This window comes from Stenella coeruleoalba (assembly GCF_951394435.1).
Source record: "Stenella coeruleoalba genome assembly, chromosome: 2".
NCBI lineage: Eukaryota > Metazoa > Chordata > Mammalia > Artiodactyla > Delphinidae > Stenella > Stenella coeruleoalba.
Window position 1 is genome coordinate 168283782 of NC_137147.1, and position 14461 is coordinate 168298242.

Genomic DNA, 14461 nt, shown 5'->3' on the forward strand with positions numbered 1-14461 from the left:
CACTATTCTCACTGAAGAAGAGTATATATACACTCTGAAGATTTTTATTTATTGCCAGGTGAGAAGCTTCACTGACAATTGTCTTGAGGCCTGAAGGACAGAGGCAAGTTTAAATGAGTTGATATTTTAGAAAGAAGACTGATTTTGAGGTCAGAGCACTCTTGGCTGTGTGTGTGATGTTGGAAATCTTTCTTCACATTTCTGGTTTACTCATCTGCAACTGGGGATAATAATTCCTCCACGCAGGATCACTGGGAGGGTCAGTGAGACGGCACATAGCCTAGTGCCCAGCACAGAGCGGGTGCTCAGTAACTGACAGCTTCTTCTGGTCTTTTACTCCTATACCCACATGCGAAGACCTGGGTTTTTGCTGCTCCTGCTACCGTGTTGCCATTCACCTTTCACTGGCTGAACTCTGCCATTGAGAGTTTAAAACAACTTTTCCAAGTATTATTGACAAGTGATTTACAAGATCTGACTCTGAATGTCACTGGATATGTCATCACAACAGAAGAATTTGTAGAAAATTACTAACGCGGGTAAGTGTAATGACAATATTAGCCAGACATCGTGGCAGACAGCTGCTGTTTCTGCCCGAACAGCATCTATTCCTCCCTATTCTGGCAAAAAGCTCTACAATTTTCTCTTGAGGAATTACCTCTAACCCCTCTCAATCCATAAACTTTGGGTGGGGTGATTTCCTACTACCCACATATACTTTTAATTCCACTAAAATGCTTTTAATGTTTCCTTTAATTTATGTAAAGAACACTAGCCAAAGACGAACGTAAATCTTTAGAAACACATATCAATTTAGAATATTTTATATTTAAAACATCATTAAACTACCTAGAAAGTTAACTGACTCCAGTCTTGATTGGGTCAAGTGTGGGCACAGGACAGAAGGTGACCCAATGAGATTCAATCCTTAGACCTTAATCCTATTTTAAAGAAGCAGATGCTCACTTCCTACTGGGATTAGTGGCCACAGACATGAGTTATCCTGTCGTGAAGAGGGGCCATCACATAAAAGCAGCCTCTCACAAATGAAGCAACTGCGAAGATAACAGAACTGAGGGATGAAGGAAGAGAGACATCATTCGAATTCCAACCTGAAGGAAACCTGATCTTCGGATTTCTCTGTTCTTCAACCAAAACAAAGTTTCTTTGTTGCTTAACCCAGTTTGAGTTGGGTTTCTATCATTTGCAACCTAATAGGGTCATCACCATCATCACCACCACCATCATCGCCACCGTTTATTAACATACGGGGATAAAGCTTTAAATTTTTTCACTGCTAAAGTCAGCCAGATTCTTCTCAAAGCCCAGTGCCATTATTTACTATTAAAGTAACGACATAACACAAGGAGTAAAGGATTTAAAGCACTTCAGAGGCACTTCGTTCTTATAAATTTCATGTAAAGTAAGTAATGGCCACTATCATTTTATACAGAGGTTTAAGTGGACTCACTTAGTAGCTAGGCAAGGACTAGGACAGTCATTTTGTTTATGGGCAACACAGCATGGGAACTTTTTAAAATTTTTTTAGTTTTTATTTTTTTTGCGGTATGCGGGCCTCTAGCTGTTGGGGCCTCTCCCATGGCGGAGCACAGGCTTCGGACGCGCAGGCTCAGCGGCCATGGCTCACGGGTCCAGCCGCTCCGCGGCACGTGGGATCTTCCCGGACCGGGGCACGAACCCATGTCCCCTGCATCAGCAGGCGGACTCCCAACCACTGTGCCACCAGGGAAGCCCCAGCATGGGAACTTTTAAACTACAGTTATTGACAGACCATGATAACACACCTTCCTAATATGCCTTTCACTTGTTTAAAAGATGAAGTTAAACCTTATTAAATTATTTTGGTTAATTATACAGAATTTTCTCTAAAATGAGGAAATGGTCATTTGTCTCACACCACATAGACAGGAAATGGTGAGCATCATTTTTTTTTAATTCATTGATGGGGAAAAGACTCTTTTAGGTCATAGCTGCTTATAATCATCTTATACATAAAAGCTGTGGAACATTTACACTGTACACAGTTGACCCTTAAACAACAAGAGGACTAATCCGCCTATGACTCATCATCGGCTCTCCACATCCCAGCATCCACAGATCCACAGATGCAGCCAGCCGCGGACAGTGGAGCGCCGTAGAATTTACAACTGAAAAATACATATGAGGGGACCTGCACCGCTCAAACCATGTTGTCCAAGGGTCAACTGTAAAATCTCTGAGAAAGGTTTACAGACAAGGAGATCAGCTGAAAATGCATACATTCTCAATTGTTACATAAATGTACTCACCTCACTAGCCATTTCAGATGCACGTTTTGCTCTCTGAATATCAAGTACTTCTGAATTAAGTTCCATTCCTTTCCCTTTTATTTCATTTTCCAAATCTTTTTTATATTCCTTCTATGAGACAAGAATATTATTGCCTGAAACTTACTAGGAAACTCTAATTTATATATTGTTTTTTTTTTAACATCATTATTGGGGTATAATTGCTTTACGATGGTGTGTTAGTTTCTGCTTTAATAACAAAGTGAATCGGCTATACATATACATATGTTACCATATCTCTTCCCTCTTGCGTCTCCCTCCCTCCCACCCTCCCTATCCCACCCCTCCAGGCGGTCACAAAGCACCGAGCCGATATCCCTGTGCCATGCGGCTGCTTCCCACTAGCTATCTGCCTTACTATATATTGTTTTACATGTTTTCCAGAGACCACAGAAAGAAAATATTTCTAGAAAGGAATGAACCAAATTTCGGAGCATTCATGCTCTATATTTCCTACAGATACTTCATTTTCTTTTTTAATCATGCTTGAGTGGCTTCCAATATTATCAGTCTTTTTTCTTTCATCCTTTCCTCTCATATATTTTGGTACCATATTGGTGCCGTATTTTAAAAAGACATCTTCCCTTTAAATGGTGAGGAAGATCTTACGAATGCATATTTCTTACTAATTATTTGAAGTATTTCTTTGAAAGCTGTCTATAAAATATGAATCATCAGAAGAACATAATTGGAAAAGAATGAAAAACTACAAAATCAAAAGGACTGATATGGCCAAAATTTTTTTAAAGTTTCCGTTTTATTCAAAGATTTGTAAAACCAAATAATTTCCTACAGACTGATAATATATAGTCTGAATTTTGCCCGTTTAAATATATGTTAAGTAGATCCAAATGTCTTTACTAATCCTTACATATAACATGGTTTTTTTTGTGTGTGCTCATGAATTTCTTGTCTTCTTACTAATTGAATTATGAAAACAATATATATCTTAATCCAATTCAACTAAGCTGCCTTTATGACTAACTTGTCAGATGAAAGATGAGACTTCCTTTAATGATAAGAAATCATGTTCTAGTTAATTCTAGGATTCATTTGATGTTATTTTCTCTTTGTCCAGTTTAATTAAATTAGCCAGTACTCTGCTTAACTAATAGCCTACAAGACATGGTAATGACCTGCATGTAATTTTGGAAAGAGCTCTGGAGTCAAATGACCTGGATGAAAGTCAGAGTTCTTTCACTTATTAGGTCATGTGAACTTCAAGAGAACTTTAAGTAACTGAGCCTTGATTTCCACAGAACAAAATGAAAATAAAAGTACTTGTCCTACCAGTGTCAAGGACAATTGAAGAAATCAAATGAAATGAAGTATAAAATGATACTTTGAATACTTTAAATGGCAACAGAAATGCAAAGAACATAAAGTAAAGAATGAGAAGACAATTTAAAGCCAAATGCTCACACTTTCAAAGGGAAGTCACAATTTCATTAAGTTACTGAGTCTCTTTCTAAAATTAGACATCACTATAACTTAATCAAAAGATTTTTAATCACTGTCTCTAGGCTTTTTTCCTACACTGATGCATACATTCTAGATCAGTAAGTCTAAAATAAGATTCACTCAAAAAGATAAATAAAAGAGACTGGCGATGGCGTGTATATTAAAGTCATCTTTTTTTTTTGGCCACACCATGCAGGATCTTAGCTCCCTGACTAGGGATAGAACCCAGGCCGCCTGCAATGGAAGCATGGAGTCCTAACCATTGGATCACCAGGAAATTCTTAAGTCATTTATGATTCTCAAAATAGATCTCACATTGTCATTTGTATGTAAATAAGAAAAAGATTCCCCTTTAAAAACTTCATATAAATAGTGCATATTTTTTAAATGGAAGACAATAATAGCAGGGAGCTGCCACACGATCACCCTTCAACTTCAAAAGCTTTTATAGGATCTAGAAGTGAGAAGAGGTAGGGTAGCAAGGACTCTCTTCCATAAATTATATGCCTGTTTCAGCCCGGCATATATACGACAGTGAATCACATTAAATTTCTAAAAGCAGTTAAATGGTAAAGGCCAGTTGGCATTTGCTCATTAAAAAAGTTCATGATGATTCATGTCTCTGTAGGTAATTATACTCCAATTTATTTCACTGGCTTAAGACATTTCTTTCAGGAATAGTTTCTTCAGTTCAAAATTCCGGATGAAACGGAGTCCTCTAACGCTTTCTCTTAATGTAAAGAGAATCTGTTTAAACAGGGAATTGAAAGAGCTCCAGGTTACTTAGCAACCATTTTTTAAAAAAAAGAAACAAAACTTTTAAACTGTGAACATGGTATTTTTAATTGTTAGATTTGAGGGCCTTAATAGTCAACAAATTTAATACGCTGTGAGCCAAAATGTATTACTAAGTTTGGGGTTTGGGAGGAAGTCCTGCTGAGCATAAAATGAAAAATGGACAAGAATTCCTAGGTTCTATGTGCTAAACATTATTTTTCCCTACTTAGAACAAAAACCACTTATAAATGTACCATTTATCCCGACTGTCACAATAAGCACCTCATTTCTGATATCAAATGTCATGAGAATGCTGCAGTGCAGGGGAGGAACAGGGAACAATGGTTCTAATACATGTTCTTACAATAACTAAATCTGAGAGAATCAAGCTAGCCTCATCCATATTGAAAATATTTTTTTGAAAAACGAACTGCTATAAAGCTGTGAAACTACTTATAGAGCTTCTAAGCTACAACCCAAACACAAAATCAAACTATTTTTCAAGTTTTTCCAGGAAACCCGGGTAATTTCTTCCCTCATCTTTAAACGGAAATGTTAACACTTACCTGTTTTTAATGAAAATGGAAAACTCTATTAGTAAAGCTCAAAGTGAGGGAAAGAGTAATGGATGAATAACTCAAACACTGAATTAGAGAATTAGTAGAGAATTGTTTAGGACCTATTTCCTGGGTTATTTCTTTAAATGTCTTTTGTAGAATTGTATAGCAATAGTAGGATCATACCTCCTTCAGAAGGCTGGTGATGTACTTTACATGTAAAAACTCTGGAGTCTTGTCTAAATCCATCGATGACCTTCCTTTAATCTCCTTCTCAAAATCCTCTCTGTAAACTTTCTGTTAGATAAGACCACATGATTTTAAATTTAGAAAATATTAGTGACTGTTGAAAAGATAATAGAACAAGGGTTCCTGGAACAAAACTGATGTTTTTCATATATAATTCTACCACCTCTGAATATTTTATTTACAGGAAAATAACTCCAACTTTATCATCAATTTTAGAATTCTACCAAACAAAAGCAGGCTCTTCAAGTACACTGGCTCCCTCTAGGAAAGCATTCTGAAAGGGGCTACTTAACATCTCAGACTCTGTTACTGTTTGACATCAGCCCGTTTCAGGAGGAGAACCAATAGCACTGGCTATTTGACTGGATCCCCTGATTGGTCCACCCAAAAGACAGTGGATCCACGCACTGGAAGAAAATCTAGAGGCATGGAAATCCACTCAAACCAAAGGAGAATGAACATTTATGTCCTCATCGTCCCTCTTAAATGTTAGTCTTATGTGAATTCAAGGAAGACCATTTCTGGAAATTCCCTGGCGGTTCAATGGTTAACGCTTGGCACTTTCACTGCCGAGGGCTGGGGGGGGAGGGGGGCGGTTGGTGGGGGGGGGTCAATCCTTGATCCGGGAACTAAGACCCCGCAAGCAAGCCACGTGGCACGGCCAAGGGAAACAAAAGACCATTTCTAAAATGTAATGGAGGCTGGAGGAGATTTTCCTTTAATAATTTTGGCATTGAGAATATTTCTCTACCATCTACGGAGTTGACATGAATCAAGTTACACCGTGAGGAGAATCTTATCTGGAACCTGATAAACTGTTCTTTGGGTAACAGTTCACGACAAGAAATGAAAGGAGATTGCGGAGGGCCTAAACCCATATCCCCATCTGCCTGTTTGACATTGCCACCCTCTGGTTATCAGGCTCTAAATTCTACATTTGAGCTAGGCGTTTGAAAATCAGTGGAAACCCAGGATTCATGACTGTAAAAACAGTCTCCCTAAGTAACAAAAATATGCGTCCACGTGAAATACTTATCAGACAAACAAGGGTCCAGACTTTACCAGCTCAATATTTAACTCAAATTGCAACACAAAGATCATACAAATAAATAAATTCTGCATGAATTTATTCCTATTGATACAAAATGAAAAGCTATTCCCAGGATCATTATGTACTTATTACAGGGATAGGTAACTGTGCATAGAAATTCTCCAAACTGTGAGGGAGGATAAGAGAATACACTGTCCCCTCCCCTACGTTTGAGTTACACATGGCCATTTACCATTTAACAAACAATCCAGGAACAGCCATGAGAAATAGATGTTCTATGAAAACTAACAGAGCTAATTAAGAAGAAAACACACTGAATTAAAGGAACTACAGACACACCAAAGAACAATGATGAGAAGTGGTCCTCTTTACGTGGAACTAACTGAGATCATAATTATAAAGCTGAATCTAGGGCATTTTGAGGCCAGAAATGACTCTAAAAAATGAAATACAAATATATGTACATTTATTTATTTCTTATTTTTCACTTCAAAAGGCCCTTCTCTCAAAAAAAAATTATTTGACAGAAGTAACTCACTAAGGAAGATTGACGATGACTTGAACTTGCCAGTATATGACTAGAAAATAGAAAAAAACACTGAAGTATGCTTTTTGTAGGAGAGCTCTATTTGTGGAACAGAAGACAAAGAACTTTTCAAAGCCAGATTTAGAGATTTCTTCTAGAAAACACACTGGCTAAACCTACATCTGGCATTAGAAGAAAGTGAGAGAAGCTTAGTTATGGGCTATAACAAAAACATGAGTGGCTTCTCCTGAGTTCATACTTAGCTTTACCTGTGGGAGCTCTTAAAGAAGATGGTCAAGCTTATCCCTTAGGAATAAGAACCATCTCTTGTATCTACTTCACTGGTCCTGCATTTGAAGACATCTTTCACATCAAACTTTGTCTAAGACTTTTAGATATATTATTTTTCTAGTATAAAATGTATCTGCCAATTTATACAGAATACATTATAGAGTATAAATCTTTATAGTATAAATGTGGTTCAAAGATATTTTCCATTGGAAGATTTCTTTCTCCTCAAGCCCTGATGAGCAGAAACATAATTGCTGAGCCTAAAACTCTAATAGCCAATGGCTATAATTTAAGGGAAAACATGTCTCAGCCTCTGCAAAGGATACTTCTCCCCTAGTGACAATACCAGAAATCAGAATAGCAAAAATTGAAAGCCAATATTAATCAAAGACCCACACAGTCCACAACATAAGTTAATTCCACAGCATATAATAAATGTATAACTACTGTTAAACATTAAAGCTGATTTACACCTAATGTCAGAAACAGCCAACCACTGCAGTGTACTTTCTTCCGGACCCACTAAACATTCTGAACCACTCTACTGGTTCCTTTCAATGATAAAACATCAAATTGGCATTAAACAGTTGATGACAAAACAAAGGGACCCACCTCACTCTGCATCTTCTGAGCCTCCTTTGAAGCCTGATATGATGGTGTCTCAACAAATTCAAGCATCGATTTCCCCTTATTTTTCTCATACTCTTCTTTGTACTTAACCTTCATTGAAAAACAGTATAAAAGGCACATAAAGCTCACAAGCCCTTACACAAATAGAGGAAAGTCAAATAAATATATGTGCAAAACCAATCACCCTATCTTCTAAAATCACACTCTTCTGGCCACTTAGGTTGATGACTGGGTTCTCTGTGGTTAATGATATACAATGAAAGTAAACAGGTAATATATGAAAAACCTTAAGGGGTAAAAATGATTTAGAACTAAATAATGCAGTTCTAGGACTTGTATAAGTATTTAGACAGTTGGGATATATAGATATGTATCATATATGTGGGGTTACATATGTATACACACATGTTATACACACAGGTATAGGTACATATATAGAGAGAAAGACAAAGAGACAGAGAGGCTGAGACAGAGAAAAAAGGAGAGAGAGAGAGAGAGAGAGAGAGAGATCCCCGTGATACCTTTGAATGCCTAGCAGTAAATCATGAACAAGAAGAAAAACATAGGGCTTCCCTGGTGGCGCAGTGGTTGAGAGTCCGCCTGCCGATGCAGGGGACACGGGTTCGTGCCCCGGTCCGGGAAGATCCCACATGCCGCGCAGCGGCTGGGCCCGTGAGCCATGGCCGCTGAGCTTGCATGTCCGGAGCCTGCGCTCCGCAACGGGAGAGGCCACAACAGTGAGAGGCTCACGTACCGCAAAAAAAAAAAAAAAGAAGAAGAAAAACATAGCTGTGATTCTCTCTTTCTGACAAAGGAAAGACAGTGTTCTTTGGGACTGTTGAATTTTTCCGTAGACACTGAGTGAAATACACACACAGAGCTTTTATGTGACTTCTTTCAGTTTCACTAAGCATTATTTAATAATATCATAACATGAATTATTTATTTCAGTTACAACCAATTTCAGTTACAAACCAATAAATTTCGGTTTATAAAACGATCGATATTTTCTATCTCCTGAAAACAAAAACTAGAATTATATTCTGTAAGCTGTCAGAGTGGCCGGCTTTTTTAGCAATATACCTTTTTAAATTAAATTCACAGAAAAGTTCTGATCATGATTCATTTCATTCAGAAATGTATTTTCATTAAAATCCTTAGGTATAATAATTACTGATGAAATTGGTTCTTAAGTTGATTATAATAATAATTTTAATGGTAATTAAATCCAAAAGAACCTTTTCAAAACTTAGAACTTTGTGGTGGCAGGAAATATAACAAATTTTTAAATTCCTATTTTTAGGAATACTTTTGTTTTAGAGAAGTATAATAGAATGATCGATGAGAGTGTGTGAAGTACAAAACACATTATGTTAGGATAAAATTTTGTGGGGAAAACGAAGTAAAAGTAAGAACACAAGAGAAAAACACATACATTTCCAAACCTTAAAGGAGAGCTGGTTTGTATATTTTTTAAATAAATGAAGGTGGATATCACATCATTATGGAATTTATGTTCCATGGGATACATTTAAAAGTGTGATGTAAAATTTTATCTTAATAGATGCTGGAAATAACATCTTTTGCAACCATTGAAATTCAGAACCAAAGAAAAGTTATCAACTTTAAAGTGTTCAAGAAAAAAGATATTTTTAAAGATTTCTTTCAGAGAGTACATAGAATTTCATAGTCAAAAGAAACATTAATGTAGAATACACTGGTAAGATAGTTTTTCCTTTTTAATACACTTATAATTGAACTGAGAAATTATAATGAACTTTGTGCCTGGAAAATTACTTCTGCAGCTCCAAATGACAAACCAGTACACTATAAAATTGAAATTATGAGATATGATCATCATTTAATTAATTAACTCATATATTATAAGTTTTAACTTGTGTATAGTAACTATAATATTATGAAATGCCTGCATATGAAACATGGTTCAAGCTTCCCCAGCCCAATAAATATAGAGAGCGTAGTGTTTGAGATTTTTTTCACGACGCACATTCCTTCCAGCAGCTGCACATTCTCGGTCCAGGTGCCCGGCAGTGACTGTTACAGGGTCTGGGTTGGGGAGGTCTCATACCTGACTCTGGAGCATGGCATTGCCTTTATGGTGCAGGTGTTCCACAGCGTCCGTGTCAAAATGATACATGCCTTTGTTTTCCTCAAAAAGCTTTCTATACTCTCGCTAAAATAGAGAACATGAAAATGAAGTCAGAATAAAAGAGGCTGATGAGAGCAACTAATACTTAGGAATGCAAACTGAAAAATGCAAGCCAACAAGAACTGCAAAGCTACCACCAGGCTCCCATGGCTGGTTGTACAGATTTCTGACCCTGCGCTAAACCGACAACACAAGCTAGACCAGCTCTAGGTGGTCAATGTGAACAGCATCTAAAACACTGAAGAGAAGCAGAGGACAACTGGCTGTAAACACAATGTAAAAGAGATTTGCGACACTGAGGAGTGACAACAGAAAACCCGTGACTTGTGTGAACAGGCAAAGTGGGCAAAATAAAGGCAACTTGTCCTACCCTTATTCTAGAACAGAAATGTATTTAATTTCATCTACAAGAAGAGAAGGAAAGAAAAGAAGAAAGAACATAGGAACGGAAAGCTGGAGTCAGGAAAGAAAAATAAGTTGTATACAACGGTTCAGCCCTGAGAAAGATTGGGGTTCATAAGGAAAATTAGAGGGTGAGAAATAATTCAACTAATTTTCCTAAAAGGAGAGAGTAGGAAGTGCCTGGAAGAGAAACTGAGGAATCTGGGTATGGTTGGTTGCATTTTTAAGGTGAAGAAACTGGATTAAGACATTATTTAGACATACAGACAAAAAGGTAAATTTGGGGCTTCCCTGGTGGCGCAGTAATTAAGAATCCGCCTGCCAATGCAGGGAACACGGGTTCGAGCCCTGGTCTGGGAAGATCCCACATGCGGCGAAACAACTAAGCCCATGCACCACAACTACTGAGCCTGCACTCTAGAGCCCATGAGCCACAACTACCGAAACCGGCGCACCTAGAGCCCGTGCTCTGCAACGGGAGAAGCCACCGCAATGAGAAGCCTGCGCATCGCAGTGAAGAGTGACCCCCGCTCGCCGCAACTAGAGAAAGCCTGTGCACAACAACGAAGACCCAACACAGCCAAAAATAAATAAATAAAATAAATATATTTATTTAAAAAAAAAAAGGTGAATTTGGAAGAGACCAGAATGGATAAGGATGCCACATTTGGCAAGTGTAGGACTCTAAATACAACAGGCAGCAATAAGACAAAAATTGCTTCCTGATTTTTATCACTGAAGATTGGACACTTAGTTATTTTGCCTATTTGGAAGAGACTTTTAGAGGTAAATAGTAACTCTCAAAGACTTTTAGAGGTAAATGGCAACTCTCAAAGACTCACGTCTACAGAGACTTCAGCTAAAGTTTGTTGCTCCTAAGACAATGAAGATTTCAGTGAAAGTGGCAGAGTGGAGGGTGAGGTAAGCAGCATCTGAAAGGGAGCAGGAAACAGCTAGGACATTTGGGTTTTAGGAGATGCTCCGTGATCTGAGAGTGAAGCAGGAAGAAGGCCCAGTGCCAGGGATGGGAAGGATGGAAGGTCCAAGTGGCCTACACATGAAAACTGCTTTCCCTGGGGACGCAGCAATGGTCCCCAGAGGCATTTTCAGCCAATTAGGGAACTAAGACATGTGTCTACCCAAACTCTAACCAGAATACATTAGGGAGGATAGCACCCCCAGGAAGCTCATGAAAATGTTCACATAGTACATCTTGACGCAAGAGAACAATCTCTAAATAAATTTTGGCTTCTCTACTAATTTTTTTAAAAAAAGATAATTTCAAAGAATAACAGTATACTTAGAGATGTTATAATTTGATTACAAGTTATTTTATAATATATATTTATAAAATAGTTACGAACTGAATGTAACAAGCTAGGATACATTCCATTACTAAGTTAAAATCCAGAACTAATAAAGTCTGGGATAACGGGTATATACTGAGAAAAGGTCAAAAACTACTGTCCCTAACTCAATGATCTATTGTAGTTACAGAGAATTTCAGAAACTCCTATTTTAAAACCAAAACAAAACCACCCTATTTGAACTAAGATCTGTAAAAGGTTACCAATACTTGTTTTTTCTTATATAATAGTCTCTGTTGCCTCCTAGTGGGAATTATACAGAGTAACACAATATATATATTTTTAATTTATGCAGTTATAAAAGAAACTGAAAGCTAATAGAACTCTATTTTCCAAAGGAAAATGTTCTCTCAAAAATTTAATCGTATGGCTGTAAAAACTCATAAGGCACGAATTTTACTCTACACACTACAATTTTTAAAATTATGATTTATATCAAAGACATTCAGAGGTCTTTAAAAAAAACAGCCATTTATAACAAACTGACAACTAATTCTGGCAGAATGTCTGTTTAAGCATTCCCTTACTCAATCTTTTATTAAAATTAAGTTGCCTTTATAAATCAACAAAATCCCAATTCTCTTTACATTAAAATTTAAAAGAAGGCAATTCTGATGTACAATAAATTCGAGCCAGTGTAACATCGTGCAACTTTAATAAGTAGAAACTTCAGAGTAACACCTTTTTTGGCTCAAACTTTCTCTTCCATGAAGTAACTGTTCAGTCACAATTCTATGACTGAACGGGAAAAAAATCTATAATCCAGGCAAAAGCAACCTGAATGAAGGTTTAAACTTTATAAGTGGTATATAAAACAAGTGGAATATACAAATTTGGTGGGTTTTCTCTGTTGAAGAGAAAATAGAAACAATTACTATTATTGCTTTTCACCACTATTATAAAATAAAGGTCAATTTTTTTTTTTTTTTTGCGGTACACGGGCCTCTCACTGCTGTGGCCTCTCCCGTTGTGGAGCACAGGCTCTGGACGCACAGGCTCAGCGGCCATGGCTCACGGGCCCAGCCGCTCCGCGGCATGTGGGATCTTCCCGGACTGGGGCACGAACCCGTGTCCCCTGCATCGGCAGGCGGACTCTCAACCACTGCACCACCATGGAAGCCCGAGGTCAATATTTTTAAAAAGAAATATTGCCTATGAGTGGCATGCCTTTTTTCTAGCTACCAAATTTTTGAATTACCACCATGATATTTTTGTTGGCTTATTTACACATGAAACCTTGTGTCCTAAGGAAAGTTAACCGAAATAGGGATGAGAAAGAGTCCCAGGTCAAATGCTACTGCAATGATCAAACTGGATGAGCAAAGACTAAACATAAAGAAAGCAGAGGCTCAGAGCACAGAAACATATTGATTTTTAGAAGCATACCTATGAGTCGTGGCAGAAAATGTATAACTGAAACAGAGCCACTCAAGGAACAGAGGCATGTGTGCAGAGGAGCAGGGGATAAGCATTGAAATGGCAGGACAGCATGAATTAAGCATCCAGGGACTGAGTCTAATTCTGTGCCTGACAGTCTCCCAACCTTCATCCCTGCTCAACAGACAGGAAAGAATAATGGACTGCTTTTCCTCCAGAGACCAGTGATAATTAATTAATTAATTAATCTCCGTGAATACAAATTATTTACACGCAGATTACATTTCAAGAAGAAAAGAGGATTACAAAGTAATGAACAGAAGCTTCAATATATCAAAGCCAAGTGTAGACATTTTTAACCTGAACTGAAGCTGTTATCTCATTATTTAATGGTTTGGGAACCAGGTTTTGACTACAGATTTTTCTCATGCATGACCATGGGTACATCTCTTGAAGATGACTGTTTTCGCTTTTTCACATTCTTTGCCAACATATCAATACTTTTCCATCAAATCTGTGCCTGATCCAAAGCAGATATATGATAAATTTGGATAATTTTTGAGTAATTATTAAAATAGGCATAGAAATAACTTGAGGTCAAGTTAGAGTTCATCATCACCGTGGGCCATTCTGAGATGTAGGAAATACAGGCACAGGTGAGCCAGGGTCATCAGGAATGGGAGCCAGTGAAGTCAGGGTTCAGACGCACTGCGTGCTGGAAACAGCATGTAGGAGCTGAGCTCTGAGGGAATGGACCACTTGGCAGTGGACACAGATATTTTCATCAGGACATGAGGAAATCACCCTCTCCTCCTAGTTGCGCTGAAGAAAACATCGAAACCTTCATACGAGTAAAAGTATAGCATCAACACAAACACCCTTGATATTTATTTTTGGAGAAGATATAATTTAGACTAAGATAACTTTTATGCTATCTACTGAATACCAGACACTCTGCTCTGACCTGTACAAAATAAAAGATCCCTGACTTCCAAGTGGCTTCAATCTACTACAGAGAAAGAAAGGGGAAGGAGAAAGACAGAAAGGACGCTCGTACAAACACTTGGAAGGGTAGCTGTTCAACAAGAAAGTTTGTATTCAAGAGATATTAAAGAGCTAGCTTTGTAAAGCGACAGCCTGGGTGGGAATTTAAGCAAGACACTACTTTTCATTAAGTGAGTTACTGAGGGAGGAGTGAAGGCCGGGTCGCCTAAGGAAGCAGGTGCGCTCATGAGCACTGCAGACACATCGGCTC

General features: G+C 37.8%; 2 protein-coding genes across 11 annotated transcripts in view; both read right to left on the minus strand.

Annotated features, from left to right (window-relative positions):
• Positions 1-14461, minus strand: part of NEBL (nebulette) — a 522125-nt gene that overhangs the window by 51385 nt on the left and 456279 nt on the right. The window lies entirely within an intron of this gene.
• LOC307181869 (nebulette-like) overlaps positions 49-14461 on the minus strand; it is a gene marked incomplete at its 3' end in the record, with an annotated part of 57759 nt that continues 43346 nt past the window's right edge. The window contains exons 8-12 of the mRNA XM_079912765.1: positions 9980-10084; positions 7873-7980; positions 5330-5440; positions 2310-2420; positions 49-90 (exon numbers count right to left, since the gene is read on the minus strand). Of these exons, the coding sequence (XP_079768891.1) occupies positions 49-90; positions 2310-2420; positions 5330-5440; positions 7873-7980; positions 9980-10084 (477 nt within the window). The remainder of the gene's footprint in view (positions 91-2309; positions 2421-5329; positions 5441-7872; positions 7981-9979; positions 10085-14461) is intronic.